Below are 27,373 nucleotides of genomic sequence, written 5' to 3' on the forward strand. Positions count from 1 at the left end.
TTTTCTTGTATTTTTATTTATTTACGGATAGCCAGGGGACCACTCCAACATTCAGACATCATTTACAAACGATGCATTTGTGTTTAAGTGAATACGCCAGATCAGAAGCAGTAGGGATGACCAGGGATGTTCTCTTGATAAGTGTGTGAATTGGACCATTTTCCTGTCCTGCTAATCATTCAAAATGTAACGAGTACTTTTGGGTGTCAGGGAAAATGTATGGAGTAAAAAGTACATTATTTTCCTTAGGAATGTAGTGAAGTAAAAGTGAAATATGTGAAAAAAAAACTACTTAAATAGTACTTTAGAGCATTTTTACTGAAGTACTTTACACAACTAAATAACAAGTGATACAAGTCAGTATTCGTGGAAAACGGACACCGGCCACTAGGGGCAACATTGAGCACTGTTACCTTCAAGTAGGTAACAGTTTTGCTAGAGTGTTGTGGACAGGGACTGCAGATGGCCACAAGCATCTGCCTCTGATTCCAAAGGTTGCAACTTTGAATCCAGTGATAGATAGTTGTTTTTGAGATTTTTTTTTAAGCCTATCCTTAACCTTACGAGTTAACAACCTAACCTTAAGATGTACGTTTAAAAAAAAAATGTTTTATATAATTTTAGCAGATGCTTTTATCCAGAGCAACTTACAGTAAGTAATGAACACATACATTTTCATACTGGTCCCCCATGGGAATCAAACACTCAACCCTGGTGTTGCAAGCATCATTCCACCAGGAAGTTAATGACAAAACCAGGAAGTTAATGTGATGAGATTCAGCTGCAGTATCAGATGGATATGTCAGAAATCAAATGTAGAACACTCGGCTTCATCAAATGTCTTGTATCTGATATCAGTTGCTTTGCCTCATGTTCTGCCTCATTGGTTGCCTTGGTGATTAGAAAATCAATACAAACCTGTTTTTGACTGGTATCTGGTGTTGTTGTTAGGACACAGTGACATAGAGTGGAAAACCCCTCAGTTTGCAAGCATAAACAAAAACACTGTCTGTCACTGAATAAACAACCAAACAGACAAACATCTAAGCAGCACCTAAACAACAGCTATTGAGTTGCTAGGGGAAACAGGAATGAACACTGAAAGACTGTAACTTTTCTTCTGCTTTCTACAAGTTATGCTGCAGCCATTTGATGAAGTTTTCCGTCATCGTGCGTCCAATCAGGAAGTCGGTTGGCCACACCGTGAACATGAGGGCGCCGTGGAAACCGCTGGCGTAGTGTTCGTGCGTCACCTCCACACCGGCGCGGCGCAGGCGCGTGGCATACATCACCCCGTCGTCCCGCAGCACGTCGTACTCACACGTCAGAACGTAGGCCTTGGGTAGCGAGCGTAAAGCAGCGTCTGGGACCAGAAGGGGCGAGGCCCGGGGGTCAGCGATAGAGCGCGATGGCCCGTCCGACCCCGCCCCTCCCGCCGACAACGCCACGACCGGAACGCTGTAGTTGTACGTCCCCCGGTAGGACTCTGGCAGGAAGGCACTCCAGTTGACGAAGTTGAGCAGCGCAGCGGACTCTGGGCTGTTGTGAGTGTTGGTCATCATGGCCCTGAAGAAGGTCTTGTCGCTGGTGAAGTATTCGCTCCAGAAGCGCACCATTAGGGTGCGGGGCAGGATAGGCATGTTCTGGTTCTGCTGGTAGGACGGGGTATTGAGGTCCAGAGCCTGCAGCACAGGGTAGAGCAGGGCCTGGACCTTCAGCTGCAGCTGCTGTTCTGGATCCTGCTGCAGCTGTAGAGACACACACACACACACACACACACACACACACACACACACACACACAGGACCATAAGACTTACTGTTCTGTACTGTACTGCAGTCTTGGATGGCTCCTCCTAATCTCAGCTAATTAAAACAACAGTGGATAGATAATATTGCCGCTAACACACACACAAACATCTAACCTGCTGGGACACACACACTAACATCTAACCTGCTGGGACACACACACTAACATCTAACCTGCTGGGACACACACACTAACATCTAACCTGCTGGGACACACACACTACACATCTACACCTACTGGGACACACACACTAACATCTAACCTGCTGGAACACACACACTAACATCTAACCTGCTGGGACACACACACTAACATCTAACCTGCTGGGACACACACACTAACATCTAACCTGCTGGGACACACACACTAACATCTAACCTGCTGGGACACACACACTAACATCTAACCTGCTGGGACACACACACACACACACAAACATCTAACCTGCTGGGACACACACACTAACATCTAACCTGCTGGGACACACACACTAACATCTAACCTGCTGGGACACACACACTAACATCTAACCTGCTGGGACACACACACTACACACACTACACACATGCACGGGCACACACACACAAACATCTAACCTGCTGGGACACACACACTAACATCTAACCTGCTGGGACACACACACTAACATCTAACCTGCTGGGACACACACACTAACATCTAACCTGCTGACACACACACACACACACACACACACACACACACACACACACACACACACACACACACACACACACACACACACATAACCTGCTGGGACACACACACACACACACACACACACACACACACACACACACACACACACACACACACACACACACACACACACTAACAGCTAACCTGCTGGGACACACACACACACACACACACACACACACTAACAGCTAACCTGCTGGGACACACACACACACACACACACTAACATCTAACCTGCTGGAACACACACACACACACACACTAACATCTAACCTGCTGGGACACACACACACACACACACACACATCACACACACACACACACACACACACACACACACACACACACACACACACACACACACACACACACACACACACACACACAAACATCTAACCTGCTGGGACACACACACACTAACATCTAACCTGCAGGGACACACACACACACACACACACACACTAACAGCTAACCTGCAGGGACACACACACACACACTAACATCTAACCTGCAGGGACACACACACACACACACACACACACTAACAGCTAACCTGCAGGGACACACACACACACACTAACATCTAACCTGCTGGGACACACACACACTAACATCTAACCTGCTGGGACACGGCTGCAGCCAGGTTTCCCCCGGCGCTGTCCCCGGACACAGCGATGCGTCCTGGGTCTACAGTGTACTGGGCCAGGACCGCCCTCTGGAGGAAGTGCTTCACTACCCGGTACACGTCCTCATACGGGACAGGGAAGTGGTGCTCTGGGGCCAGGCGGTACCTGGGTGGACACAAGGGAAGGGGTCAGAGGTCAACTCAGCTAGAATTCAGGTCCTCTTGCCTGAGAACTAGTGTCTGTACCAGCTGAGGTAGCTACAGTTAAATGATAACAATATGCAAATCTATAAATGTCATGTACACAATGGACACTACATTACTAAAGCAAAACATCCTAATCCGGTATGATCAGTGTACTGTATGGGATCTATCTAATCAGGGACCAAAGGCTAGCTGATACAAGTGCATTGTTTTGATTGGCTGGTTTAGAGATGAAAGGTAAGTCATATAATGATACTGCATAATACAGTCAAATGACTCAGCACATTAACGTATATCAAAGAAATATATGAAAAGAGTTTGGAGCCTAACACATTTCAGCATTGAAACATCGACACATTGTTGGTAGGAATTTGGCTTGCAGTTTGCACACATACAGTACCCCCCACACACATGCAGCCATACTCTCACAGAGGGAATCACAGATGTAATGTGGTGTACAAAGTGCTTCTTCTCTCTCATTTTGAGAAAGCGAGAGAGCAAGAGAGGTGCTTGAAAAAGATAAAAGGGGATAGTAAAAGGTTATGAAAGAGAAATAGGGGTTAGATGAGAAATAAAGATGTGACAGTGCTGCTACTGTGGGTGAAGATGTTAATTTGACAGCCTGGTGAGACAGTAATAAAAGCCTAGTGAGACAGCAATAAAAGCCTGGTGAAACAGTAATAAAAGCCTGGTGAGACAGCAATAAAAGCCTGGTGAGACAGCAATAAAAGCCTGGTGAGACAGTAATAAAAGCCTGGTGAGACAGCAATAAAAGCCTGGTGAGACAGTAATAAAAGCCTGGTGAGACAGCAATAAAAGCCTGGTGAGACAGTAGTAAAAGCCTGGTGAGACAGTAATAAAAGCCTGGTGAGACAGCAATAAAAGCTTGGTGAGACAGTAGTAAAAGCCTGGTGAGACAGTAATAAAAGCCTGGTGAGACAGTAATAAAAGCCTAGTGAGACAGCAATAAAAGCCTGGTGAGACAGCAATAAAAGCCTGGTGAGACAGTAATAAAAGCCTGTTGAGACAGTAATAAAAGCCTGGTGAGACAGTAATAAAAGCCTGGTGAGACAGTAATAAGCGGCAGGTAGCCTAGTGGTTAGAGCGTTGGAATAGTAACCGAAAGGTTGCAAGATCGAATCCCTGAGCTGACAAGGTAAAAATCTGTCATTCTGCCCCTAAACAAGGCAGTTAACCCACTGTTCCTAGACCGTCATTGAAAATAAGAATTTGTTCTAAACTCACTTGCCTGGTTAAATAAAGGTAACATTTTTATATATTTTTTAAAAGCCTGGTGAAACAGTAATAAAAGCCTGGTGAGACAGTAATAAAAGCCTGGTGAGACAGTAATAAAAGCCTGGTGAGACAGTAATAAAAGCCTGGTGAGACAGTAATACAAGCCTGGTGAGACAGCAATAAAAGCCTGGTGAGACAGCAATAAAAGCCTGGTGAGACAGTAATAAAAGCCTGGTGAGACAGTAATAAAAGCCTGGTGAGACAGTAATAAAAGCCTGGTGAGACAGTAATAAAAGCCTGGTGAGACAGTAATAAAAGCCTGGTGAGACAGTAATAAAAGCCTGGTGAGACAGTAATAAAAGCCTGGTGAGACAGTAATACAAGCCTGGTGAGACAGTAATAAAAGCCTGTCAGCTCAGGGTGAGGATAGCTACTATAATTCTCTATCCAGACAGACACACAGGTGTATCACAACATGTTCAGCTACTGCTGCTCTCTGAGTCAAAGATAGCACGTGTGTGTGTGTGCATTTGCTATAAAAGGAAAGTGATTTTTAGATAACAAGCCAAAAGAGAAACAGTCAAACAATGTGTCAATGTGGAACGCATTACCAAATTAAAACACCTGTTGAGATTCATATAAACACACATGTATGCGTGTTTCTGTTCTTGCATGAGTGCATTCAAATACAGAGCCTTCAGAAAGTATTCACACCCCTTTACTTTTCCCACATTTGTTGTGTTACAGCCTGAATTTAAAATTAATTAAATTGATATGTTGTGTCAATGATCTACACAAAATACCCCAAAATATCAAAGTGGAATTTTGTTTGTAGAAGTTTAATCAAAGGCTGCAGTAAAGTACATAATAGAAATTAATCAAATAATTTAAAGCTGAAATGTCTTGAATTAATACATATTTAACCTCTTTTTTATAGCAAGCCTAAACAAGTTGCATGGACTCATTCTGTGTTCAATAATACTGGTTAACATGATTGTTTAATGACTACCCCATCTCTGTACCCCACTCATACAGAAAATTGTAAGGTCTCTCAATCAAGTAGTGAATTTCAAGCACAACGACCAGGAAAGCTTTTCAATGCTTCACAAAGAAGGGTACCGATTGTGTAAATAAAATAAAGAGCAGATGCTGAGTATCCCTTTGAGGATGATGAAGTTATTAATTAGGCTTTGGATGGAAAGACTAATACACAGAGTGAAAATAAGGAAGCCTGTACAGAAATATAAATATTCCCTAATATGCATCCTGTTTGCAACAAGGCACTTAAGTAATACTGCCAAAAATGTGGCAAAGAAATAAACTTTTGTCCTGAATAAAAATCAGATCAAATTAAATTTGATCAAATCATATTGTATTGATCACATACACATATTTAGCAGATGTTATTGCGGATGTAGCAAAATGCTTGTGGTGTAGTGAAATGCTTGTACAAAACGTAATGTTTGGGCCAAATCCAACACATCACTGAGTACAACTCTTCAGTGGTTAGAGCATTGGGTCAGTAACCGAAAGGTTGCTGGATCGAATCCCCGAGCTGACAAAGTAAAATATGTCGTTCTGCCCCTGAGCAAGGCAGTTAACCCACTGTTCCCCGGGCGCTGAAGACGCGGATGTGGACTAAGGCAGCCCCCAGCACCTCTCTGATTCAGAGGGGTTGGCTTAAATGCGGAAGACACATTTCAGTTGAATACATTCAATTGTATTTTTGGGGATAAAGAGAAACGGAATACAGCTATAAGCACAGGCATTATCCTAGAGGAAAACCTGGTTCAGTCTGCTTTACAAGGGACACTGGGAGACTAATTCACCTTCCAGCAGGACAATAACCTAAAACACAAGGCCAAATCTACACTTGAGTTGCTTACCAAGACGACATTGAATGTTCTTGAGTGGCCTATGGCAAGACTTGAAAACGTCTGTCTAGCAATGATCAACAATCAACTTGACAGAGCCTGAAGAATGCTTGTAGAAAGACTCGGGTGTGAATACTTGTGTAAATGAGATATTTCTCTATTGCATTTTCAATGAATTTGCAAATATGTATAAAAAAAAAGCATGTTTTCACTTTGTCATTATGGGGTATTGTGTGTAGATGGGTGAGAGACCATTTTGAATTCAGGCTGTAACACAACAAAATGTGGAATAAGTCAAGGAGTATGGACGCTTTCTGAAGGATCTGCATGTGTTCCAAATGAAAAGAGACCTGCCTTTTTCACACTTTTACAAATGTAAACAACCAGATGTTCATCTTCTGCCTATCTGTCCTTTCACAGCAGCCTGTTAGACAAGATATACAGTATAACATATGGAACACTGATACCAGACAGATATACAGTACATCAAATATATACTCACTCTACAGACACGACCACAGAGTTAAGATCATTGACCATCTGCCTAGCTAGGAGGTCGTACGGTCCCATTCCTACACAACGAGAGGAGAGAGAAGAGAGAGTCGTCAGAGACAATATTATCTAACAGCATCTTACATCATCAACCGCTACAAAGTACTCAATAGTATCTTGCGCATCTCATGCTCAATAGGCTTGTAGTTATGGCAAGAAGTCACACACACACACACACACACACACACACACACACACACACACACACACACACACACACACACACACACACACACACACACACACACACACACACACACACACACACACACACACACACACACACACACAGCAGATTGCAGGCACAACATGTAAAGTGTAGACACTTGTCGCATGTCAAATAATTGCCTTTAGTTATCAGGGGGTTACCACGGACTCTGTGTTGAACAGCTTGAACAGAGTGTATGTTCCTCAGGAGAGGTGAAGGGTGAGAGGTGAAGGAGAGGAGAGGAGAGGTGAAGAGAGGTGAAGGGTGAACAGAGTGTATATGAATTCGATAGTAAACTGTAGACTACTACAGTAAGTACTACCGTGCTATCTGCAACAAAATACACTGTTGTAAATACTACAGTAATGTCGGGCAAAAATATATTTTTTAACTATAGTATATACTACAGTATTTAAAGATGGACTATGCAGAAATCGCTTTGCCATTTCCCGGTTGCTAAAATGTGAATAGTTTGCCTAATTTCAGTTTATGTGACAAAACAAGCAAGTAAAGTGTAGAGAACCATTGTACCATTATGAAATAATGATATAACTTATATACTGGCGGCATGATCCCTTCTGGTTTGCGCTTAGTGGGACTATCATTTGTTTTTCAACAGGACAATGACCCAAAACACACCTCCAGGCTGTGTAAGGGCTATTTGACCAAGAAGGAGAATGATGGAGTGCTGCATCAGATGACCTGGCCTCCACAATCACCTGACCTCAAATCAATTCAGATGGTTTGGGATGAGTTGGACCGCAGAGTGAAGGAAAAGCAGCCAACAAGTGTGGGAACTCCTTCAAGACTGCTGAAAAGGCATTCCAGTTGAAGCTGGTTGAGAGAATGCCAAGAGTGTACAAAGCTATCATCAAGGCAAAGGGTGACTATTTGAAGAATCTCAAATATAAAATATATTTTGTTTAACACTTTTTTTGATTACTACATTATTCCATGTGTTATTTCATAGTGTTGATGTCTTCACTATTAATCTACAATGTAGAAAATAGTAAAAATATAGAAAAACCCTTGAATAAGTACGTGTTCTAAAACTTGACCGGTACTGTAGGTAAAAAATATTGTATTACTACCCTCTGTAGAGCCTTACGGTCAGATGCCTTGCAGTTGCCATACCAGGCAGTGATGCAACCGGTCAGGATGCTCTCGATGGTGCAGCTGTAAAACTTTTTGAGGATCATGGGACCCATGCCAAATATTTTCAGTCTCCTGAGGGGGAAAAGGTGTTGGCGTGCCCTCTTCACGACTGTCTTGGTGTGTTTGGATCATGATAGTTTGTTGGTGATGTGGACACCAAGGAACTTGAATCTCTCAACCCGCTCTACTACAGCCCTGTTGATGTGAATGGGGGCATGTTCGGTCCTCCTTTTCCTGTTGTCCACGATCAACTCCTTTGTCTTACTCACTTTGAGGGAGAGGTTGTTGTCCTGGCCCCACACTGCCAGGTCTCTGACCTCCTCCCCATAGGCTGTCTCATCGTTGTCGGTGATCAGGACTACCACTGTTGTGTCGTGAGCAAACTTAATGATGGTGTTGGAGTCGTGCTTGGCCAAGCAGTCGTGGGTGAACAGGGTGTACAGGAGGGGACTGAGCACGCACCCCTAAGGGGCCCCCGTGTTGAGGATCAGCTTGGCAGATGTGTTGTTGCCTACCCTCACCACCTGGGGGCGGCCCGTCAGGAAGTCCAGGATCCAGTTGCAGAGGGAGGTGTTTAGTCCCAGGGTCCTTAGCTTAGTGATGAGCTTTGAGGGCACTATGGTGTTGAACGCTGATCTGTAGTCAATGAACACTGTAGGTGTTCCTCTTGTACAGGTGAGCAGTGAGGAGTGCAATTGAGATTGCGTCACCTGTGGATCTGTTGGTGCGGTATGCGAATTGGAGTGAGTCTAGGGCTTCCGGGATGATGGTGTTGATGTGAGCCATGACCCGCCTTTCAAAGCACTCCATGGCTACAGACGTGGTGCTAATAGAGCACATAGGACAGATTTACCGCTTATTAGACTTGCTTTCAATAAGAATGACAGATCTATAACGTACATTTCTATCTGAATTTGGTCAGGTCGCCCAAAAAGTGACATTGCAGCTTTAATTTGCATATACCCGGCCCATTCCCTTCCCCCATATCGCTTGGGCCTCTGGTTATTTCTTGTCTGGATTCCCAGTGCTGACATTCAGCCCACTGAACCTCTCCGACATTACATTGTGGACGGGTAGGTGCATGGATGAATTAATTGTTTTTTTCCACTTTTATTTAACCAGGTAGGCCAGTTGAGGACAAGTTCTCATTTACAACTGCGACCTGGCCAAGATAAAGCAAAGCTGTGCGACAAAAACAACAGAGTTACACATGGAATAAACAAACGTACTGTCAATAAAACAATAGAAAAATCTGTATACAGTGTGTGCAAATGGCTAGAGGAGGTAAGGCAATAAATAGGCCATAGTAGCGAAGTAATTACAATTTAGCAAATTAACACTGGAGTGATAGATGTGCAGATGATGATGTGCAAGTAGAAATACTGGTGTGCAAAAGAGCAGAAAAGTAAATAAAAACAATATGGGGATGAAGTAGGTAGATGGGGTGGGCTATTTACAGATGGGCTGTCTACAGCTGTAGCTATCGGTAAGCTGCTCTGACAGCTGATACTTAAAGATAGTGAGGGAGATATAAGTCTCCAACTTCAATGATTTTTGCATTTCGTTCCAGTCATTGGCAGCAGAGAACTGGAAGGAAAGGTGGCCAAAGGAAGTGTTGGCTTTGGGGAAGACCAGTGAAATATACCTGCTGGAGCGTGTGCTACGAGTGGGTGTTGCTATGGTGACCAGTGAGCTGAGATAAGGCGGAGCTTTACCTAACAAAGACTTATAGATGACCTGGAGCCAGTGGGTCTGGCGACGAATATGTAGCGAGGGCCAGCCGACTAGAGCATACAGGTCGCAGTGGTGGGTGGTATATGGGGCTTTGGTGACAAAACAGATGGCACTGTGATAGACTGAATCCAATTTGCTGAGTAGAGTGTTGGAGGCTATTTTGTAAATTACATTGCCGAGGTCAAGGATGGGTAGGATAGTCCGTTTTACGAGGGTATATTTGGCAGCATGAGTGAAGAAGGCTTTGTTACGAAATAGGAAGCCGATCCTATATTTAATTTTGGATTGGAGATGCTTAATATGAGTCTGGAAGGAGAGTTTGCAGTCTAGCCAGACACCTAGGTATTTGTAGTTGTCCACATATTCTAAGTCAGAACCGTCCTGAGAGGTGATGCTAGGCGGGCAAGTGGGCGGGTGCGGGCAGCGAACGGTTGAAGAGCATGCATTTAGTTTTACTAGTGTTTAAGAGCAGTTGGAGGCCACGGAAGGAGTGTTGTATGGCATTGAAGCTCGTTTGGAGGTTTGTTAACACAGTGTCCAAAGAAGGGCCAGATGTATACAGAATGGTGTCGTCTGCGTAGAGGTGGATCAAAGAATCACCCGCAGCAATGAGTGGATGGATGGATGTGGGTGAATGGATCAGTGGATGGATGGATATACTGTATAGATATACGCCTTGACTAATTGCTTGCTTGGTAGATGGATTAATTACCAAGAACCTAATGGCTACTCACTGGCGCTGCCCAGGCACCATCCTCCTCCGTGCAGGTATATGACTGCTCTCCTCAGCTCGGTGTCGCCGCCCTGCAGTTTGGGCTGGTACACCACCACCTCCACCCCATCAAACAGCTCCTCTGTAACGTGCACACGTTGGTCTGACACGGGGAACACGCGCTCAGCGAACGTGATGAACATCATCACCCCCATGTAGTCCTTCAACCCCAGCAGCTCACTGAAGTCTGCCTGCAGAGAGAGATGCAGAGGCATGTTGGAGCAGAGAGGTAGAGAGAGATGCAGAGATAGAGAGAAAGAAAATGGCATACAGTTATGAGGGATGATGGGAGGTTGGACAAAAACAGAGGGAGAGAGAGAAAGAGAGATATGTATCGATAAAAATAAAGAAAAAGGAGTCTGTTTCAAATCTGAGGGAATCAGATGATCATTACATAAACATGCAATCTAAACAGGAGAGGAACAAGCAGGGGATTAAAGGGCTTTCCCCTGAGTCATGTCCACCAGAGAGAATCTACAGTAGAGGGTTCTAGCTGTCCACCAGAGAGAATCTACAGTAGAGGGTTCCAGCTGTCCACCAGAGAGAATCTACAGTATAGGGTTCTAGCTGTCCACCAGAGAGAATCTACAGTAGAGGGTTCCAGCTGTCCACCAGAGAGAATCTACAGTAGAGGGTTCCAGCTGTCCACAAGAGAGAATCTACAGTAGAGGGTTCTAGCTGTCCACCAGAGAGAATCTACAGTAGAGGGTTCCAGCTGTCCACCAGAGGCCCCAGCTGTCCACCAGAGGCCCCAGCTGTCCACCAGAGGGCCCCCAGCTGTCCACCATAGGCCCAGCTGTCCACCAGAGAGAATCTACAGTAGAGGGTTTTAGCTGTCCACCAGGGAGAATCTACAGTAGAGGGTTCCAGCTGTCCACCAGAGAGAATCTACAGTAGAGGGTTCCAGCTGTCCACCAGAGAGACTCTATAGTAGAGGGTTCCAGCTGTCCACCAGAGAGAATCTACAGTAGAGGGTTCCAGCTGTCCACCAGAAAGAATCTACAGTAGAGGGTTCCAGCTGTCCACCAGAGAGAATCTACAGTAGAGGGTTCCAGCTGTCCACCAGAGAGAATCTACAGTAGAGGGTTCCAGCTATCCACCAGAGAATCTACAGTAGAGGGTTCCAGCTGTCCACCAGAGAGAATCTACAGTAGAGGGTTCTAGCTGTCCACCAGAAGGCCCACAGCTGTCCACCAGAGGCCCAGCTGTCCACCAATGAGAATCTACAGTAGAGGGTTCCAGCTGTCCACCAGAGAGAATCTACAGTAGAGGGTTCCAGCTGTCCACCAGAGAGAATCTACAGTAGAGGGTTCCAGCTGTCCACCAGGGAGAATCTACAGTAGAGGGTTCCAGCTGTCCACCAGGGAGAATCTACAGCAGAGGGTTCCAGCTGTCCACCAGAGAGAATCTACAGTAGAGGGTTCCAGCTGTCCACCAGGGAGAATCTACAGTAGAGGGTTCCAGCTGTCCACCAGGGAGAATCTACAGTAGAGGGTTCCAGCTGTCCACCAGAGAGAATCTACAGTAGAGGGTTCCAGCTGTCAACCAGGGAGAATCTACAATAGAGGGTTCCAGCTGTCCACCAGAGAGAATCTACAGTAGAGGGTTCCAGCTGTCCACCAGAGAGAATCTACAGTAGAGGGTTCCAGCTGTCCACCAGAGAGAATCTACAGTAGAGGGTTCCAGCTGTCCACCAGAGAATCTACAGTAGAGGGTTCCAGCTGTCCACCAGAGAGAATCTACAGTAGAGGGTTCTAGCTGTCCACCAGAAGGCCCACAGCTGTCCACCAGAGGCCCAGCTGTCCACCAAGGAGAATCTACAGTAGAGGGTTCCAGCTGTCCACCGGGGAGAATCTACAGTAGAGGGTTCCAGCTGTCCACCAGGGAGAATCTACAGTAGAGGGTTCCAGCTGTCCACCAGAGAGAATCTACAGTAGAGGGTTCCAGCTGTCCACCAGAGAGAATCTACAGTAGGGGGTTCCAGCTGTCCACCAGAAAGAATCTAGAGTAGAGGGTTCCAGCTGTCCACCAGAGAGAATCTACAGTAGAGGGTTCCAGCTGTCCACCAGAGAGAATATACAGTAGAGGGTTCCAGCTGTCCACCAGAGGGAATCTACAGTAGAGGGTTCCAGCTGTCCACCAGAGGGAATCTACAGTAGAGGGTTCCAGCTGTCCACCAGAGAGAATCTACAGTAGAGGGTTCCAGCTGTCCACCTGAGAGAATCTAAAGTAGAGGGTTACAGCTGTCCACCAGAGAGAATCTACAGCAGAGGGTTCCAGCTGTCCACCAGAGAGAATCTACAGTAGAGGGTTCCAGCTGTCCACCAGAGAGAATATACAGTAGAGGGTTCTAGCTGTCCACCAGGGAGAATCTACAGTAGAGGGTTCCAGCTGTCCACCAGAGAGAATCTACAGTAGAGGGTTCCAGCTGTCCACCAGAGAGAATCTACAGTAGAGGGTTCCAGCTGTCCACCAGAGAGAATATACAGTAGAGGGTTCCAGCTGTCCACCAGAGAGAATCTACATAGAGGGTTCCAGCTGTCCACCAGAGAGAATCTACAGTAGAGGGTTCCAGCTGTCCACCAGAGAGAATCTACAGTAGAGGGTTCCAGCTGTCCACCAGAGAGAATCTACAGTAGAGGGTTCCAGCTGTCCACCAGAGAGAATCTACAGTAGAGGGTTCCAGCTGTCCACCAGGGAGAATCTACAGTAGAGGGTTCCAGCTGTCCACCAGAGAGAATCTACAGTAGAGGGTTCCAGCTGTCCACCAGAGAGAATCTACAGTAGAGGGTTCCAGCTGTCCACCAGAGAGAATCTACAGTAGAGGGTTCCAGCTGTCCACCAGAGAGAATCTACAGTAGAGGGTTCCAGCTGTCCACCAGGGAGAATCTACAGTAGAGGGTTCCAGCTGTCCACCAGGGAGAATCTACAGCAGAGGGTTCCAGCTGTCCAACAGAGGCCCCAGCTGTCCAACAGAGGCCCCAGCTGTCCAACAGAGGCCCCAGCTGTCCAACAGAGGCCCCAGCTGTTTAACAGAGGCCCCAGCTGTCCAACAGAGGCCCCAGCTGTCCAACAGAGGCCCCAGCTGTCCAACAGAGGCCCCGGCTGTCTAACAGAGGCCCCAGCTGTCCAACAGAGGCCACAGCTGTCCAACAGAGGCCCCAGCTGTCCAACAGAGGCCCCAGCTGTCCAACAGAGGTCCCAGCTGTCTAACAGAGGCCCCAGCTGTCCAACAGAGGCCCCAGCTGTCCAACAGAGGTCCCAGCTGTCCAACAGAGGCCCCAGCTGTCCAACAGAGGCCCCAGCTGTCCAACAGAGGCCTCCAGCTGTCCAACAGAAGCCTCCAGCTGTCCACCAGAAGCCTCCAGCTGTCCACCAGAAGCCTCCAGCTGTCCACCAGAAGCCTCCAGCTGTCCACCAGAAGCCCCCAGCTGTCCACCAGAAGCCTACAGCTGTCCACCAGTGGCCCAGTCATAACATGCTGTGGTGGGGAGGCTAAGGACCCAGTTGCATAACACGTCTTTCAACTATTCTCTTAGGTAAGGGATAATTATTCCTTAAGGTTAAACCTTAAGAGAAACAGTTAAGCTGTGTTATTCAACTGGGCTCAGGGCTGGGCAAGGAGTTGACTGGGGCCAATCAGCTGACTACTGAGATCTCCTCATCCACTCCCTGTGCTCCCCAGAGTAGGATGAAGTCGCCCCTAAATCCACTGATCTTAAAGTGTTGTGTTACCTCCTTATGTATCAGGGTTTGGGGAGGGTAAGCTGCTAGCCCTGTGTCTAGCGTAACGTTGTAACGTTCTAGCCAGTCGGTGGTCTCAGAGCTGACCTATTCTGCTGTAAGCTTGCAACTAGAATTATTAATCATTATTATAATTGTTTAATGCTCAATATCCCCATTGAACAGGGTCCAGATAAAAATGTTGTTCAGTCTAGAAGAATCAACTAAAATATTATCTCCAAATGATTATACAGTATAAAGCAGACAATATTTCACTCCGTCCCGGTTGAGTGAGAGAATTTACCTAAATAGATTTTTTTATCATGTGTACCATGGGGTAAACTTCGTCAGGTATTCAGTCAGCGATTTTGTATTAAATCTCGACAACTTCATTATCCACGCTCTTGCCTGTCTCGCAGAAGGTCAAGCCTTTTCTGACACATTTTGGCCGGTGAATGGCACCCAGATAAATATCAACAGAGAACGTTGATTGGGTTGATTTTGAAGGAAACGTTAATGATTTGTGCTTTATGAAGGTCGGTCCAGTTTCGGTTCCATTATTTAAAAAATATATTGAATTTATTTTTATTGACATGAAATCCACTATGAATTATCTGGGTTGAATGTTGTAACAACACAGACTAAAACTATTAATACAAGTCCCATGATGGTAGGGACTGTCCATAACTGCTTATCACTTATTAACATTAATTTATTCACTTTAATTAAATATTTCAGTGTTGTGTTTATTACATTAGTTTTATTTGATGACTTTATTATTTCATTCCAAGTCTTCATCTGATCTCTACAGAGCTGCTGTCTGAATCATCATCTGATCTCTATAGAGCTGCTGTCTGAGTCACCATCTGATCTCTATAGAGCTGCTGTCTGAGTCATCATTTGATCTCTACAGAGCTGCTGCCTGAGTCATCATCTGATCTCTATAGAGCTGCTGTCTGAGTCATCATCTGATCTCTATAGAGCTGCTGTCTGAGTCATCATCTGATCTCTATAGAGCTGCTGTCTGAGTCATCATCTGATCTCTACAGAGCTGCTGTCTGAGTCATCATCTGATCTCTATAGAGCTGCTGTCTGAGTCATCATCTGATCTCTACAGAGCTGCTGTCTGAGTCATCATCTGATCTCTATAGAGCTGCTGTCTGAGTCATCATCTGATCTCTACAGAGCTGCTGTCTGAGTCATCATCTGATCTCTATAGAGCTGCTGTCTGTGTCATCATCTGATCTCTATAGAGCTGCTGTCTGAGTCATCATCTGATCTCTATAGAGCTGCTGTCTGAGTCATCATCTGATCTCTATAGAGCTGCTGTCTGAGTCATCATCTGATCTCTATAGAGCTGCTGTCTGAGTCACCATCTGATCTCTATAGAGCTGCTGTCTGAGTCATCATCTGATCTCTATAGAGCTGCTGTCTGAGTCATCATCTGATCTCTAAGGAGCTGCTGTCTGAGTCATCATCTGATCTCTATAGAGCTGCTGTCTGAGTCATCATCTGATCTCTATAGAGCTGCTGTCTGAGTCATCATCTGATCTCTATAGAGCTGCTGTCTGAGTCACCATCTGATCTCTATAGAGCTGCTGTCTGAGTCCTCATCTGATCTCTACAGAGCTGCTATCTGAGTCATCATCTGATCTCTATAGAGCTCCTGTCTGAGTCATCATCTGATCTCTATAGAGCTGCTGTCTGAGTCATCATCTGATCTCTACAGAGCTCCTGTCTGAGTCATCATCTGATCTCTATAGAGCTGCTGTCTGAGTCATCATCTGATCTCTATAGAGCTGCTGTCTGAGTCATCATCTGATCTCTATAGAGCTGCTGTCTGAGTCATCATCTGATCTCTATAGAGCTGCTGTCTGAGTCACCATCTGATCTCTACAGAGCTGCTGTCTGAGTCATCATCTGATCTCTATAGAGCTGCTGTCTGAGTCATCATCTGATCTCTATAGAGCTGCTGTCTGAGTCACCATCTGATCTCTATAGAGCTGCTGTCTGAGTCATCATCTGATCTCTATAGAGCTGCTGTATGAGTCACCATCTGATCTCTATAGAGCTGCTGTCTGAGTCACCATCTGATCTCTATAGAGCTGCTGTCTGAGTCACCATCTGATCTCTATAGAGCTTCTGTCTGAGTCATCATCTGATCTCTATAGAGCTGCTGTCTGAGTCATCATCTGATCTCTATAGAGCTGCTGTCTGAGTCATCATCTGATCTCTATAGAGCTGCTGTCTGAGTCATCATCTGATCTCTATAGAGCTGCTGTCTGAGTCATCATCTGATCTCTACAGAGCTGCTGTCTGAGTCATCATCTGATCTCTATAGAGCTGCTGTCTGAGTCATCATCTGATCTCTATAGAGCTGCTGTCTGAGTCATCATCTGATCTCTATAGAGCTGCTGTCTGAGTCATCATCTGATCTCTATAGAGCTGCTGTCTGAGTCACCATCTGATCTCTATAGAGCTGCTGTCTGAGTCCTCATCTGATCTCTACAGAGCTGCTATCTGAGTCATCATCTGATCTCTATAGAGCTGCTGTCTGAGTCATCATCTGATCTCTACAGAGCTCCTGTCTGAGTCATCATCTGATCTCTATAGAGCTGCTGTCTGAGTCATCATCTGATCTCTACAGAGCTCCTGTCTGAGTCATCATCTGATCTCTATAGAGCTGCTGTCTGAGTCATCATCTGATCTCTATAGAGCTGCTGTCTGAGTCATCATCTGATCTCTATAGAGCTGCTGTCTGAGTCATCATCTGATCTCTATAGAGCTGCTGTCTGAGTCACCATCTGATCTCTACAGAGCTGCTGTCTGAGTCATCATCTGATCTCTATAGAGCTGCTGTCTGAGTCATCATCTGATCTCTATAGAGCTGCTGTCTGAGTCACCATCTGATCTCTATAGAGCTGCTGTCTGAGTCATCATCTGATCTCTATAGAGCTGCTGTATGAGTCACCATCTGATCTCTATAGAGCTGCTGTCTGAGTCACCATCTGATCTCTATAGAGCTGCTGTCTGAGTCACCATCTGATCTCTATAGAGCTTCTGTCTGAGTCATCATCTGATCTCTATAGAGCTGCTGTCTGAGTCATCATCTGATCTCTATAGAGCTGCTGTCTGAGTCACCATCTGATCTCTACAGAGCTGCTGTCTGAGTCATCATCTGATCTCTATAGAGCTGCTGTCTGAGTCATCATCTGATCTCTATAGAGCTGCTGTCTGAGTCATCATCTGATCTCTATAGAGCTGCTGTCTGAGTCATCATCTGATCTCTACAGAGCTGCTGTCTGAGTCATCATCTGATCTCTATAGAGCTGCTGTCTGAGTCATCATCTGATCTCTATAGAGCTGCTGTCTGAGTCATCATCTGATCTCTATAGAGCTGCTGTCTGAGTCACCATCTGATCTCTATAGAGCTGCTGTCTGAGTCATCATCTGATCTCTATAGAGCTGCTGTCTGAGTCATCATCTGATCTCTATAGAGCTGCTGTCTGAGTCATCATCTGATCTCTATAGAGCTGCTGTCTGAGTCATCATCTGATCTCTATAGAGCTGCTGTCTGAGTCACCATCTGATCTCTATAGAGCTGCTGTCTGAGTCACCATCTGATCTCTATAGAGCTGCTGTCTGAGTCATCATCTGATCTCTATAGAGCTGCTGTCTGAGTCATCATCTGATCTCTATAGAGCTGCTGTCTGACAAAACCACTATTTGTTGTTGTTCTTCAATGTAAATAAGACATACTTTTATGACTGCTGAATACCAACTATCAGTCACTTAGACCATGTATTTTCATGGTATTTTCATACCTCGCGAAGCAATACCTCTCTATCCCACTCATGAGTTCTTACCGCATACAGACCGGACAAGTAGGCGCGTAATGGATTATGGTCATTGTAGTTAATTACCAAATTTTCTGAGCTAAACTATGTACAATATTGGCCTGTTGGAAACTACAACTCCCAACTACATTGCACAGTTCGGCCTTGATCCGATTTATCTCTAGAGAAACAGCGTATAGAGCTCAAAGAAAAAAACAGAACGAAATGGAATTCAAATAATTGAACCGACATGGTCAATTAGTTGTTTAAAAAAATGAAAAATAACAGAAATGTTGGTTAATCGCTCAGCACTTGGAAAGGTAGCACAAGAACTCAGAAAAACAAAAAACAAATGTAATTTGAAATCATCTACCCAAACCAGGTGGCACAGACCCTTTCTCCTCCTAAAGCAAATTTGCGGGTGTTAAAATCTCGGTGTTGAGATAAAAAGTATTATGAGTGTCATATCTGAGTGTTGAGTCTAGTGTGGTTCACACCAGTGTCATATCTGAGTGTTGAGTCTAGTGTGGTTCACACCAGTGTCATATCTGAGTGTTGAGTCTAGAGGGGTTCACACCAGTGTCATATCTGAGTGTTGAGTCTAGTGGGGTTCACACCACTGTCATATCTGAGTGTTGAGTCTAGTGGGGTTCACACCAGTGTTATATCTGAGAGTTGGGTCTAGTTGGATTCACACCAGTGTCATATCTGAGTGTTGAGTCTAGTGGGGTTCACACCAGTGTCATATCTGAGTGTTGAGTCTAGTGGGGTTCACACCACTGTCATATCTGGAGTGTTGAGTCTAGTGGGGTTCACACCAGTGTTATATCTGAGTGTTGAGTCTAGTGGGGCTCACACCAGTGTCATATCTGAGTGTTGAGTCTAGTTGGATTCACACCAGTGTCATATCTGAGTGTTGAGTCTAGTGGGGTTCACACCAGTGTCATATCTGAGTGTTGAGTCTAGTGGGGTTCACACCACTGTCATATCTGAGTGTTGAGTCTAGAGGGGATCACACCAGTGTCATATCTGAGTGTTGAGTCTAGTGGGGTTCACACCAGTGTCATATCTGAGTGTTGAGTCTAGTGGGGTTCACACCAGTGTCATATCTGAGTGTTGAGTCTAGTGGGGTTCACACCAGTGTCATATCTGAGTGTTGAGTCTAGTGGGGTTCACACCACTGTCATATCTGAGTGTTGAGTCTAGTGGGGTTCACACCAGTGTTATATCTGAGTGTTGAGTCTAGTGGGGTTCACACCAGTGTCATATCTGAGTGTTGAGTCTAGTGGGGTTCACACCAGTGTCATATCTGAGTGTTGAGTCTAGTGGGGTTCACACCACTGTCATATCTGAGTGTTGAGTCTAGTGGGGTTCACACCAGTGTCATATCTGAGTGTTGAGTCTAGTGGGGTTCACACCAGTGTCGTATCTGAGTGTTGAGTCTAGTGGGGTTCACACCAGTGTCATATCTGAGTGTTGAGTCTAGAGAGGTTCACACCACTATCATATCTGAGTGTTGAGTCTAGTGGGGTTCACACCAGTGTCGTATCTGAGTGTTGAGTCTAGTGGGGTTCACACCAGTGTTATATCTGAGTGTTGAGTCTAGTGGGGTTCACACCAGTGTCATATCTGAGTGTTGAGTCTAGTTGGGTTCACACCAGTGTTATATCTGAGTGTTGAGTCTAGAGGGGTTCACACCAGTGTTATATCCGAGTGTTGAGTCTAGTGGGGTTCACACCAGTGTCATATCTGAGTGTTGAGTCTAGAGAGGTTCACACCACTATCATATCTGAGTGTTGAGTCTAGTGTGGTTCACACCAGTGTCATATCTGAGTGTTGAGTCTAGTGTGGTTCACACCAGTGTCATATCTGAGTGTTGAGTCTAGTGGGGTTCACACCAGTGTTATATCCGAGTGTTGAGTCTAGTTGGGTTCACACCAGTGTCATATCTGAGTGTTGAGTCTAGAGGGGTTCACACCAGTGTCATATCTGAGTGTTGAGTCTAGTGGGGTTCACACCAGTGTCATATCTGAGTGTTGAGTCTAGAGGGGTTCACACCAGTGTCATATCTGAGTGTTGAGTCTAGTTGGATTAATACCAGTTGGATGGTAATTTACACCACCTTCGGGGAATAAATGAAGTGTTACTTGAATCGCAGTGGAATCACCACCGAGTGGTGTTGTTGTTACTCGACTGTGTTGAGTTCATTTCCTGTTAACTCAGAGTGATAAAGACATGGGAGAAGCCTCATTATCATATTTCTCAGCATCCTTTGTTGCAGGTTGATTTTTACAACAGTTGGTTTTAATATATAGGTGTCTGCATGCACATTGATTCATTGATATTATACTACACAATGATAAATAATATACATTTTTCTAAACTAAATCTATCTGTAAGTGGTTGGACTTTTACCACACGTTATTGAAATGGTTGTTGTGGTTTAGATGGTTAAGAAGTGTCATTTATCAACCTTCCCTACATTGACAGTCACTCTAACTGCAGTTGCGGTTGATTAAAAGTTCAAATTGTTGGCTATCCTATCTCTGGCTGGATTCCAATTGGAATTATATAACACTTTGCAAGCCAGCATATTGTGACTTGCAGATTTCAGTGTTAGGGAATTAACACCTGTGGTGTCACAGTAATTTGTTTTTTGGGGGGTATTGTTAAACACTGTAGCGTGTAAAGCCTTATTTGCATATGTATTTAAAAGGATGCCAGTACCACCATTTTCAGAGGTGCCAGTACCACCCATGGCTGTGTTTGCTAGTGACAGAGACATAATTATTACATTCAAATGGCTTTCAGTCCTGTAGCCTTCACCAAGTGACTGCCTGCCTAAGTGAAAGTTTTATCATAAAAATGTTTCATTCTTTTTGAAAATACATAGCTTTTTATTTGACAACCCCATACTTCAACATCCTAGTTTATCAACACTTTGAAAGGTATTATTTTTTTTTTAAACACGATTTGAGATGGTCACATCAGAAAGTGTTAAATGTAACACTGTATATCGTGTCCACATAAGTAAAACATCTCTGGTGACATGCTGGGCGTATAAACAGTCGTCTTCCGTCCATAAATACAGCATCCATTTTCTTCATAGGGTCTATAATTAGAACAGATCAGCAGGATTACAATACCTGGATTACCGTTTGACATAATCTGCTGTAACTGTCATTCAGCATGTCTGCATGTACACATCAACCTCAACGGAATCAATGTTAAAATAACACAATATTTTGAATGCACAGCATCTTTACATTGCCTATGAATAAATATGTTTTTTAGGTACAGTAAAACAAAGATATAGCCATTTATTTCATTTAATATATAATAGTCAGCTATGCATAGAAAAGAAGAGGATGTCCTCTTTACCCTCTTTATGTTAGGATAATCAAATCAAACGCTATTTGTCACATGCGCTGAAATACAACAAGTGTAGACTTTACCGTGAAACGCTAACTTACAAGCCCTTCACCAACAGTGCAGTTCAAGAAGAGTTAAGAAAATATTTACAAAATAAACTAAAGTAAAATAATAACAATAACATAACAATAACGAGGCTATATACAGGGGATACCGGTACCGAGTCAGTGTGCTGGGGTACAGGTTAGAGGTCATTTGTACATGTAGGTAGGGCCTTAGTGACTATGCATAGATAATAAACAGTGAGTAGCAGCAGTGTACAAAACAAATGCAGGGGAATGAATAGGGAGAGGAACAGAGAATGTTACCTTTACTCTCTTTATGTAGGGAGAGGAACAGAGGATGTTACCTTTACTCTCTTTATGTTGGGAGAGGAACAGAGGATGTTACCTTTACTCTCTTTAGGTTGGGAGAGGAACAGAGAATGCTACCTTTACTCTCTTTATGTTGGGAGAGGAACAGAGGATGTTACCTTTACTCTCTTTAGGTTGGGAGAGGAACAGAGAATGCTACCTTTACTCTCTTTATGTTGGGAGAGGAACAGAGAATGTTACCTTTACTCTCTTTAGGTAGGGAGAGGACCAGAGAATGTTACCTTTACTCTCTTTAGGTTGGGAGAGGAACAGAGGATGTTACCTTTACTCTCTTTATGTAGGGAGAGGAACAGAGAATGTTACCTTTACTCTCTTTAGGTTGGGAGAGGAACAGAGGATGTTACCTTTACTCTCTTTATGTAGGGAGAGGAACGGAGAATGCTACCTTTACTCTCTTTAGGTTGGGAGAGGAACAGAGAATGTTACCTTTACTCTCTTTAGGTTGGGAGAGGAACAGAGAATGTTACCTTTACTCTCTTTATGTAGGGAGAGGAACAGAGAATGCTACCTTTACTCTCTTTATGTAGGGAGAGGAACAGAGAATGCTACCTTTACTCTCTTTAGGTTGGGAGAGGACCAGAGAATGTTACCTTTACTCTTGTTATGTAGGGAGAGGACCAGAGAATGCTACCTTTACTCTCTTTAGGTTGGGAGAGGACCAGAGAATGTTACCTTTACTCTTGTTATGTAGGGAGAGGACCAGAGAATGCTACCTTTACTCTCTTTAGGTTGGGAGAGGGACATAGAATGTTACCTTTACTCTTGTTATGTTGGGAGAGGAACAGAGAATGTTACCTTTACTCTCTTTAGGTTGGGAGAGGACCAGAGAATGTTACCTTTACTCTTGTTATGTAGGGAGAGGACCAGAGAATGCTACCTTTACTCTCTTTAGGTTGGGAGAGGACCAGAGAATGTTACCTTTACTCTTGTTATGTAGGGAGAGGACCAGAGAATGCTACCTTTACTCTCTTTAGGTTGGGAGAGGGACATAGAATGTTACCTTTACTCTTGTTATGTTGGGAGAGGAACAGAGGATGTTACCTTTACTCTCTTTAGGTTGGGAGAGGAACAGAGAATGTTACCTTTACTCTCTTTATGTAGGGAGAGGACCAGAGAATGTTACCTTTACTCTTGTTATGTAGGGAGAGGACCAGAGAATGCTACCTTTACTCTCTTTAGGTTGGGAGAGGACCAGAGAATGTTACCTTTACTCTTGTTATGTAGGGAGAGGACCAGAGAATGCTACCTTTACTCTCTTTAGGTTGGGAGAGGGACATAGAATGTTACCTTTACTCTTGTTATGTTGGGAGAGGAACAGAGGATGTTACCTTTACTCTCTTTAGGTTGGGAGAGGACCAGAGAATGTTACCTTTACTTCTTTATGTAGGGAGAGGAACAGAGAATGTTACCTTTACTCTCTTTATGTAGGGAGAGGAACAGAGAATGCTACCTTTACTCTCTTTATGTAGGGAGAGGAACAGAGAATGCTACCTTTACTCTCTTTATGTTGGGAGAGGAACAGAGAATGTTACCTTTACTCTCTTTATGTAGGGAGAGGAACAGAGAATGCTACCTTTACTCTCTTTATGTAGGGAGAGGAACAGAGAATGCTACCTTTACTCTCTTTATGTTGGGAGAGGAACAGAGAATGTTACCTTTACTCTCTTTATGTAGGGAGAGGAACAGAGAATGCTACCTTTACTCTCTTTATGTAGGGAGAGGAACAGAGAATGCTACCTTTACTCTCTTTATGTAGGGAGAGGAACAGAGAATGCTACCTTTACTCTCTTTATGTAGGGAGAGGAACAGAGAATGCTACCTTTACTTCTTTATGTAGGGAGAGGAACAGAGAATGCTACCTTTACTCTCTTTATGTAGGGAGAGGACCAGAGAATGTTACCTTGATTCTCTTTATGTTGGGAGAGGAAAATAAAAACCCAAAGATAATGGACTCCTCCCCCCACTCCTTCATACCCAGGGTTGTACCATCCCGCCTCCTCCCCCTCCGTCCCCCACTCCCTTCCTCCCTTCCAGGGGTGTACCACCCCGTCTCCTTCCCTCCCCTCCTGCCTCCCCCTTGTCCCCCACTCCCTTCTTCCCTTCCAGGGTTGTACCATCCCGTCTCCCTCCCCTCCTGTCTCCCCTCTGGACCTTGGGGGGATGATAGAGGGGACATTGCCGGCGGTTCCCCACTATATGGTCACCATTACAAGTTGCAAGGGTGGCAGTACAATATTGGTTGCTTATGATGTTATTATAGTTCAAGTTTCACCTTCATGAATAATTGTCTAAGAGGTTTGGAGGGTGGGTTCCTCATATTTTAAGCAGCCAAGTTAACTATAATGTATAGCCAAGTTTAGAAGATAAATCCTGTAGAATATAATGTAAATATCTATACGATTCCCATTGACAACGTTAATAGAAATCCTATAGGAGAAATAAAAAAACATTGACATCTGATAGGAACCTATAGGATTCCGAAACAAAAATCCAATTTGATTCCAATTAGAATCCAATAGAAAGGTTCTATCAGATTTTGGAACCAGTCCTATTGGACTCTATGAGATTCTATCCTATATGGTTTTGTCTTATAGGATTCTTTATGATTCCAATACCAATAGAAAAATGGCAAGGAGTTGACTGAGGCCAATCAGCTGACTACTGAGATGTCCTCATCCACTCTCTGTGCTCCCCAGAGTAGGATGATGTCGCCCCCTAAATCCACTGATCTTAAAGTGTTGTGTTACCTCCTTATGTATCAGGGTTTGGGGAGGGTAAGCTGCTAGCTCCGTGCCTAGCGTAACGTTGTAACTTTCTAGCCAGACGGTGGTCTCAGAGCTGACCTATTCTGCTCTGACCATGTATAGGAGGAGAAAGGGTCTTGCGCGTCTATCCGTGCAACCAGGTCCCAGTAAACCTGGGTAGATGATTTCAAATGACATTTGCCTTATCTGAGTTGTTACACTACTTTTCCACATAAATCCACTCAATCAAGGTTCCCTGTTGGCAGTGGCGGTTCTAGCTTGTATGGCTCCCTGGGCCAACCCCCCCTTCAGCGCCCCCTCCACCCAAAAAACAAAAATCACCATTCTGCACTAACTTTAATTTTTATTCAGACATTTGGACCAACAGAAATAAATGATCATAACATTTAAAACGATATAAATATAAATATCAAAAAGAAGTAGCAAAGACAAATAGAAACTAATTTGTGTTGATTTGGCACTCGAGCATCAATGCATTACCCATCCCCCAACACTGTCAACCAAGTGTCAAGACTACACCATTTCACCTTGGTGGTGTGAAGACTGGGTGTATATTATTCTTATTTCGTAGTGTGACTGTTTTTACTAATTGCATTAGTAAAAATTGCATTGTACAAAGTTAGAGGTGCACTATTTGATAGATTCCCCCACTCCCCCTACCTCGGGCTTCCAGTGGGGAGACCCAAGGTCAACCTACGCCCGCCCTCCTCCCCATCTCGTACTTCTGAGTGGGAGACCTTCCCAGGCAGTAGCCTGCCTAGCTCACAAACTAGAATCAGGGCGCCCACTCCGACAAGGTTAATTGACCCACAGTCCCACACGGTGACATGATATCATTGACCTGACGTGCAAATGAGTGATAGAAAACCAATCACATAAATGTCACCATTCACCACACCATTTTTTTGTGCGGGCGCCCCATGCTGCCCCCTGGCAAGGTGCCGCCCTGGGCGGCTGCCCATGTCGCCTATCCCTAAATCCACCACTGCCTGTTGGTACTGTATTTATATGCGTGCCATGCACCGGACAAATATGCACCAGAAAAGGCATGGTCCTTACTCTTGGACAGAGACAGGTATGACCGTGGATAATTAAGTTGTCAAAATGTAATAAAAATAGGTGACTGAATACCAGGGGAAGTTCAACCCCTTGACCCCCATGATCAAAATACATTTGTTTCACTTCTCTCACTTAACCTGGACTGAGTGCAATATTGTCTGCTTAATAAGCAGTTACAATGGGGATATTGAGCATTTTTCCACAAAACAATAATAATGAATAATTCTAGTTAGAAGAAATTTAGCCTGGTTTCAACACATTTTTTATATTTTATCATTTGAAATAATAAATACAATGTTGAATTATATCATATCTAAATCGATAAACACCTCTGGTGTCATGCATGCTGGGGTATAAACAGTTTGGTATTCTTCCGTTCATAAATACACCAGCGCTTTTCTTAATAGGGTCTATAATTAGAACAGGTGAGTAAGATTACAATACCTGGATTAGCGTTTGACATAATCTGGTGTAACTGTCATTCAGCATGTCTGCATGTACACATCAATCTCAGCGGAATCCATTTACTAGGCTATAGCCTACTAGGCTATTTACCAAGTCTATTTACCGTGCCAAAGGACTGGCCAATAACCACGTAATTCTAGTCAAACAATAACATCTTAAAACCATACATGTAATTATGCCAATAAAGATATTTTAGGCATGACTCCCACGCACACCCGAGAAACCCAGTTTTGAGTACGATCCCTCTATAATAGTAACTTCACAACAATATTTAAAACACATCCACAGGATAAGTCTGCATCAAATATTTTCTGAATCAAAAACTAATATTCTAGCTCATTGTAAAATCCATTCTTGCATTATTCTTACCAGGTGGCTGAGACTTCTGAAGAAACAATCGGTCAACATGAGTTTCCATCTCTCCTCTATCTTGTCTGGAATGGGCTGGTAAACATAATAAGAGGTGAACGCTCCTAAAGACAGGAGTAAAAATATGCCTTTCAACTGCATTTTACGAGGAGTCCGCAACTATTGATGGCAGGGTGCAGAAGGAAACTATGTCAGTTTTGCTTATTATCAAGTCACTTAAGTCTAAGCAAAGCGTAATCTTGTATTAATGTTGGAACTGAGCCAGCCAGATATGAAAGTACGTGCAAGAGTTATCTGATCATTATAAGCGAGCATGATCATAGCTTTTCACCGTGACTATCACTGCCTGCGCACAGCAGGCGGTCGTGTCGTAGGATTCCCTGTCCTTCACACCCATGGAAAGAGAACAATGTGTTAATGCGCGCGGGTGGGTGGAAGTGCGCCAGTGAGTTGAAACGATCGAA

At 44.3% G+C, this 27,373-nt stretch overlaps 1 protein-coding gene across 1 annotated transcript; it reads right to left on the reverse strand.

The window, feature by feature from the left end:
• On the reverse strand, positions 1 to 27,373 carry LOC139548389 (arylacetamide deacetylase-like). The gene is made up of 5 exons (XM_071358058.1): positions 26,910 to 27,373; positions 10,849 to 11,077; positions 6,968 to 7,037; positions 3,146 to 3,317; positions 1 to 1,748 (listed from the first exon to the last, which is right to left on the reverse strand). Exons 1-5 carry the CDS (start codon positions 27,048 to 27,050, stop codon positions 1,128 to 1,130), a joined length of 1,233 nt encoding a protein of 410 aa, XP_071214159.1. The 5' UTR covers positions 27,051 to 27,373; the 3' UTR covers positions 1 to 1,127.

This window comes from Salvelinus alpinus, chromosome 21, assembly GCF_045679555.1.
Source record: "Salvelinus alpinus chromosome 21, SLU_Salpinus.1, whole genome shotgun sequence".
Taxonomy (NCBI): domain Eukaryota; kingdom Metazoa; phylum Chordata; class Actinopteri; order Salmoniformes; family Salmonidae; genus Salvelinus; species Salvelinus alpinus.

Coding starts and splice junctions, on each gene's coding strand:
- LOC139548389 (XM_071358058.1), bottom strand. CDS start 27,050: ATGCAGTTGAAAGGCATATTTTTACTCCTGTCTTTAGGAGCGTTCACC. Junction 3,318..6,967: donor TCTGTGGTCGTGTCTGTAGA/GTGAGTATATAT, acceptor GTGTCCACCCAG/GTACCGCCTGGCCCCAGAGC. Junction 1,749..3,145: donor CTGCAGCCGTGTCCCAGCAG/GTTAGATGTTAG, acceptor GTGTCTCTACAG/CTGCAGCAGGATCCAGAACA.